At 39.0% G+C, this 6,626-nt stretch overlaps 1 protein-coding gene across 1 annotated transcript in view; it reads left to right on the top strand.

Annotated features, from left to right (window-relative positions):
* The window catches only part of MORC1 (MORC family CW-type zinc finger 1), a 164,378-nt gene that overhangs the window by 59,187 nt on the left and 98,565 nt on the right, over positions 1 to 6,626 (top strand). Inside the window, exons 11-12 of the mRNA XM_010838592.1 lie at positions 1,923 to 1,996; positions 4,143 to 4,207. Of these exons, the coding sequence (XP_010836894.1) occupies positions 1,923 to 1,996; positions 4,143 to 4,207 (139 nt within the window). The remainder of the gene's footprint in view (positions 1 to 1,922; positions 1,997 to 4,142; positions 4,208 to 6,626) is intronic.

The raw sequence follows: 6,626 nt of genomic DNA, 5'->3' as shown, positions 1-6,626 counted from the left end.
AGTCGGTGATGCCATCCAACAATCTCATCCTCTGTCGTCCCCTTCTCCTCCTGCCTTCAATCTTTCCCAGCATCAGGGTCTTTTCAAATGCGTCAGCTCTTGGCATCAGGTGGCCAAAGTGTTGGAGTTTCAGCTTCAACATCAGTCCTTCCAATGAACACCCAGGACTGATCTCCTTTAGAATGGACTGATTGGATCTCCTTGCAGTCCAAGGGACTCTCAAGAATCTTCCCCAGCACCACAGTTCAAAAGCATCAATTCTTCGGTGCTCAGCTTTCTTTATAGTCAATCTCTCACATCCATACATGACCACTGGAAAACAGTGGCTGACTTTATTTTGGGGTCTCCAAAATCACTGCAGGTAGTGACTGCAGCCTTGAAATTAAAAGACACTTGCTCCTTGGAAAAAAAGTTATGACCAACCTAGACATCATATTAAAAAGCAGAGACTTGACTTTGCCAACAAAGGTATGTCTGGTCAAAGCTATGGTTTTTCTGGTAGTTATGTATGAATGTGAGAGTTGGACTGTAAAGAAAGCTGAGCCCTGAAAAATTGATGCTTTTGAACTATGGTGTTGGAGAAGACTCTTGAGAGTCTACTGGACTGCAAAGAGATCTAACCAGTCCATCCTAAAGGAAATCAGTCCTGAATATTCACTGGAGGGACTGATGCTAAAGCTGAAACTCCAGTACTTTGGCCACCTGATGTGAAGAACTGATTCATTGGAAAAGACCTTGATGCTGGGAAAGATTAAAGGTGGGAGGAGAAGGGGATGACAGAGGATGAGATGATTGGATGGCATCATGGACTCAATGGAGATGAGTTTGAGTAAATTCCAGGAATTGGTGATGAACAGGGAGGCCTAGCATGCTGCAGTCCATAGGATGGCAAAGAGTCAGATACAACTGAGCAACTGAACTGAACTGAATGCTGCTCTCACCATTGCAGGAATAACCACAATTAGTCAAATGTAATTCCTCCCTCTCAGGAACTTTATAACACATTTCCCATCTTTGGTTTTGTCTAAATATGATGTTACTTATTATTACAAAAATAATTAAATTCTAAGGACACACTTGAAACTAGATTGATGTGCATCAGAAAACCCCAGGGACTTCCCTGATGGTCCAGTGGTTAAGTCTCCGTGTTGCCACTGCAGGGGACTTGGGTTCGATCCCCGGTCAGGGAACTAGATCCCACATGCCACAACTGAGTTCACATGTCGTAGCTAAAGATCCCATGTGCCACAACCACCCAGCACAGCCAAATTAAAAAAAAAAAAAAAGAAACCCCCATTGTTCCGTTGCAGAGTTAGATAATTTTAGAGACTGATGTTACATCTACTTTAAGACAGAATGCTATACACTTTGTCCTCCCACAAAAGGACAAAGTCATCCTTCCCCAGTGATCCAAGAGTGAGGAGTAGCTCTGAATCCATATTTCATGGATTTTAGAGAGTTTCAGTCAACCAAACATTCAGTCATGACTTTTGAATTTGTATGTACATGTATAGGTGGCTCAGACATAGACAGCCTACCCTCAATGCAGGAGATGGTGGCAGGAGCTGTAGGTTTGATTTCTAGATCAGGAAGAGGAAATGGTAACCCACTCTAGTATTCGGGAAATCTCATGAACAGAGAGAGCCTGGTGGGCTCCAGTCCGTGGGGTTGCAAAGAGTCTGACATGGGTTGGCAACTAAATGACAAGTGTATGCTCTGTAAGTTGTCATGCCTTAGAGGAAACACTATATAGCTACCTAACCTTGGAATGTGTGAGAACTGTAGAAGGAATATAGAATTTTCTGAAATTATTATCTGTAAGCCATTCTTATTGGTCATGTATGTATTATGTATATGTAATATTCATTTAAAGATGTTTGAAATAATTTCATTTTATTAAATTATCTTGCTTCTGTTTCTAGCTGAACTCATCCTGAAAGAAGCACAAATCAAAGTAAACCACTCTGACAGAACTCCTCTGTCTTCCTCTGCCAAGGTATGACATATAGTCTTCTTAAAGGGCAAACAGGGCCATTTGCTTTTTCCTGTACATAGTTGTCTCTTATCACTTACTTCCTAAACCTTTAAACAAGCTGAGGAGATTAAGTTCATTTTAACACAAGGTAGACAGATGAGAGCAGAGAAAGGGGAGGAGACTCAGCAAGTTGGGGAAAGGCTGAGATTGAGAGCAAAGATGAGCTAAATGTGGGGTGAATTGGAAACAGTGGGGAAGGACATCACAACTCATTTCTTTAAAATGAAGGAAAAAGTATAAAGAAAGGGAGAAAATAATGAAAAGCTAAAAGAAAAAACTAGCCTATCAAGTCTCCCTGAAAATATCTCTTCAAATTATAGCTCCCTATGGACCTAAATGAATGGGGAGAGCAAAGAGAACACTAATAAGCAATCCTTCTTTCTACTGCCAGGAGTTATATACTATAATTATGAATATTAATAACAGTGCTTCCAGCTTGCAAAACTCTTTTCTTATGAGTTATTCCACACAGTTCATAAACATTCTCTGTAATCCTTGCAATATGCCCATGGGTAAGATAGGTTGTAAAGAACTGTTATTATTAATTACAATATATAGCAACTAAGAGAAAAAGAATGTTGCTGCAGGACATGTAAGTTTGCTAACTTTTACCAAAAATATGGTACCAGACTTTCTACTGTGGTGCATATTTATCATTTGGCATATTTCTTTGCTTGCATGGGGTAAGGAGGTGTTTGGAGAAAAAAATGCTTTACTTCACCCTTCCTTCTTCCTCTTCTACAGTCTCAGTGTAGGAATTCTTTCTGTAATTTGCTCTTAAACTTTCAAGGACCAAGGCTGTGTGTTGAGGAAGAGCTCTCATATCTAACTGTCATGAATACAGGATGAAGTCAGAGAGTAGCACATGGTAATTCCCCAAAGTGCTCCATGGTTTTCCCAAAACTCTTTTACCTATTTCTTTTCACTTTTTTTAAGGTAAATGTAGACCTATCTTATTGTTACAGATTTTTTAAAGAAAAGTTTAAGCTTTATTTTGTCTCTTAAAAAAAAATCAATTTCCTTAGCTTCATGTATTTGCATGACAAGAGAAACAGACGCTTTCTAATGGGTCAGGACCTCCCTTTCTTCCTGCCTGAGCCCATTACCTCTCACCACCTCTCTGCTCTGTGCTCTTAAGTCCATTGACAGAAAAGGTGGGGACGTCTTTGAGCAACTTGCTTTGTTGCTCTGATGTGCACTGACTTCTTTAACTCAGAGAAGAGAGCTAAGCAGAATGACCTCAGCTTTTGACCTCTTAAATTCCTCTAGGCAGTTGAGTGGTTGAATTTGAAGTGCAATACTTACCAAGCATTTACCATTTTCTTTTACAAGTCAGTGAAAATAGGTTCACTCCGTGGTCTACCCATCAAATCAGATGCCCATCTTTCATATCAGGTGGATGGAGCATGTTAAAAGTTTGTTCTTATTTGTGAAATAGTGATGATGCATTATTTCTTTTCTGCCTGACTGGAGGGAAGATACTAGAGATAGAGTTAGGAATGAGCTGATATATCAAGTTAGAAGAAAAGAAAGACAGGCAGGCACTAGTATGGAGGCACTCTGAAAGGGAGAAAATCCAGGGATGGGATATTCTATAAGGGGAAAGTTTGGGGAGTATTAGTGAGGACTGTATGGAACCTGATAGAGAGGAGACATTTTCTTTTGGCCTTTGATAAAATTTTGTAGTCACAATTTCTGTTTTTTCCTGAAAAAAGCCTTAGTGATAGATCACATGATGAAGCATTGTCCATTCTCACAGACAAAGGCCAGGTACACTGAATGACTTTCCCCAGGTTTTCACATTGTTTGTGTGAAAGCCATTGTGACTTTAAAGGGAGCAGTGGCTCTTTCTCTAAAGACAGAGAGGACATTGGAATATGCGCAAAAAGAGAACTGTGGGCTTGGATTTGGTTTGTCTTCTTAGCTGTTGGAACTTCATATCTATCAAGTATTTATTGAGTACTTACTGTGGTAGAATTGCATTAGGCAGTGTGACCTGTCACTGTTACCCTTGTGAAACCTCTGGATAATAGGATAATAAATATCAACTCAGCTCTCATTAATTTAATGGCATTATGTTCTCTCCTAACCAAATGTACTTTTCTAGGATGTATTACAGAAAGCTCTGGAAGATGTTAAAGCAAAGCAGAAGGTTCTTCAAGAGAAGCAGAGGTAAGACAGGAGATTTTCTGTTTGTTGGAACCCCCTGAAACTCTGATTTCACTGTCGACAGATTTGGTCATTATTATGACAGTTTGTCTTCCTTAGCCTGTGACATTTTATGCTATTCATCATTTTATGATGAAGAAGTGAACTGCTCAGGGGGTCAGCTGGCAGCTTCACTTTCTCTATGTCTTCTGCTATTTGAACTCTGAATGGTTAGTCCCAGTTTCTTCCATCTTCCAGTACTGCTTTCAATTTAAGATGGATGATATTTCAGGTAAAAGTATCACTTATATACAATTAAAATAAAAATAGCAAGCCTGTATTACAAAACCATTGTTTACATTGGTAAGGTTGACTTGCTGTCCAGCTCGGGTGTCAAACAAATTAAACTGAAAATAATAGCTGTTGTCCAAGTTAAGCCAGACTTCGAAAACTGTGGTAACTTTTACAAATAAATTTTTAGGGATGTGTTACTGGTTTTCAGCGTGTTTTGGTATATGTGAATTGTGATGTGCTATATGACCATGTGTGTGTGAGTCGCTCAGTCAAGTCCAACTCTTTGTAACCCCGTGGACTGTAGCCCACCAGGCTCCTCTGTCCATGGGATTCTCTAGGCAAGAACACTGGAGTGGGTTGACATTCCCTTCTCCAGGGCACCTTCCTAACCCAGGGATTGAACCTGGGTCTCCTGCATTGCAGGCAGATTCTTCATTGTCTGAGCCACCAGGGAAGCCCACTATATAACCATAACTTTCCTCACAACTTAAATTTGAACTGTTAAGTATGCATGTATCAAAATAAACAATAAATAACTGCCTTAGGATTCTTTATTGAAAAGCAAAGGCCACTTTAAAGTCTTCAGAAAGAAAGAGCTGGTTGATGACTTTTTTGTTATCACAATGATAGACATAAAAGGTGAGCAACCTATATTTTATAATGCTAGTTGGGGTGGACTTGTTTTTATAGCAAAATGCTTTTTTTAATATTTGAAGACAATCAGTATGCCATATCGCAGAGTGATTACATCATACCCTCTAATACTCTGTTTTGGGGTTCTTTACAAAATCAGTATTCTTTTTAGTTAAACAGCAGGGATCTAATTATAGAGTAGACATTTTTGAGAAAAAGTTTGATTCATATATATTTAACCCTACATGTTTGTGCATTTAAAAATACATAATATATTCATGTCAGTAACTCCCTCAAAAAATCTAATGTCATAATGTCTAATCTCTGTCATTACATCCACATAGAAGGACTGCTGAAGCTTTATTATTGTCCTTTAATGATAGATATATTTAATCTGTCCAGCAAGTATATTATATTACTTTTAATAGCCCATGATCATGAATTTGAAAAGAAAGAAGCTGTTTCTGTGGAATGAGGGGAGCTACAGGATGAGTGGAGGGAAAGAACTATGTTTGATACCATTCTTGGTGGAAAAGGAGAATGACATTTGCCACGCACCTAAAGTCTTCCAGATTCATGCTGAATATCATCTCTTTTAATCCTCATGGCATCCCAAGTGGCTAGACGGATACAATTCCCATTTTTCAGACGAGACGAAAAGTTGAAGTGGCTCATCCATAGTCATATGGTTATTACAAAGATGAGCTTGTACTTGAAGTCATGCCCCTCTTTCTGGTTCTTACATGCAAGTGCTTTTCAGCCTCCTGCTCCTATGATGGTTTCTTGTGTATTCTGCTGTCTCTTAATTTCTGCTTTTATACTTTTAATGCAAATGTCACATAAAACATAGTCCAGCAGATAGAGTCAGAAAAACAGAAGCTGTTGTCCTTGTAAACATGCTTCATTAACTCTGATTTACTTTGAATATGGAAAAAGAAAACTGAAGAATATCTTTTGGCACATTCCAATCTGTGTAGGTCAGGAAGCAACAGTTAGAAGTGGGCATGGAACAACACACTGGTTCCAAATAGGAAAAGGAGTACGTCAAGGCTGTATATTTCACTCTGCTTATTTAACTTATATGCAGAGTACATCATGAGAAATGCTGGGCTGGAGGAAGCACAAGCTGGAATCAAGATTGCCAGGAGAAATATCAATAACCTCATATGCAGATGACACCACCCTTATGGCAGAAAGTGAAGGAGAACTAAAGAGCCTCTTGATGAGAGTGAAAAAGTTGGCTTAAAGCTCAACATTCAGAAAACTAAGATCATGGCATGGTCCCATCACTTCATGGCAAATAGATGAGGAAACAGTGGCTGACTTTATTTCTGGGCTCCAAAATCACTGCAGATGGTGATTGCAGCCATGAAATTAAAAGATGCAAAAAAATAAATAAATAAAAGATGCTTACTCCTTGGAAGGAAAGTTATGACCAACCTAGACAGCATATTATAAAGCAGAGACATTACTTTGTCAACAAAGGTCCCTCTAGTCAAGGCTATAGTTTTTCCAG

The sequence above is a fragment of the Bison bison genome, unplaced genomic scaffold (assembly GCF_000754665.1).
Source record: "Bison bison bison isolate TAMUID 2011002044 unplaced genomic scaffold, Bison_UMD1.0 scf7180017864098, whole genome shotgun sequence".
In the NCBI taxonomy this organism is placed as follows: Eukaryota; Metazoa; Chordata; class Mammalia; order Artiodactyla; family Bovidae; genus Bison; species Bison bison.
The sequence above is the reverse complement of the archived record's forward strand: the minus strand, read 5'-3'. Positions and strand labels throughout refer to the sequence as shown.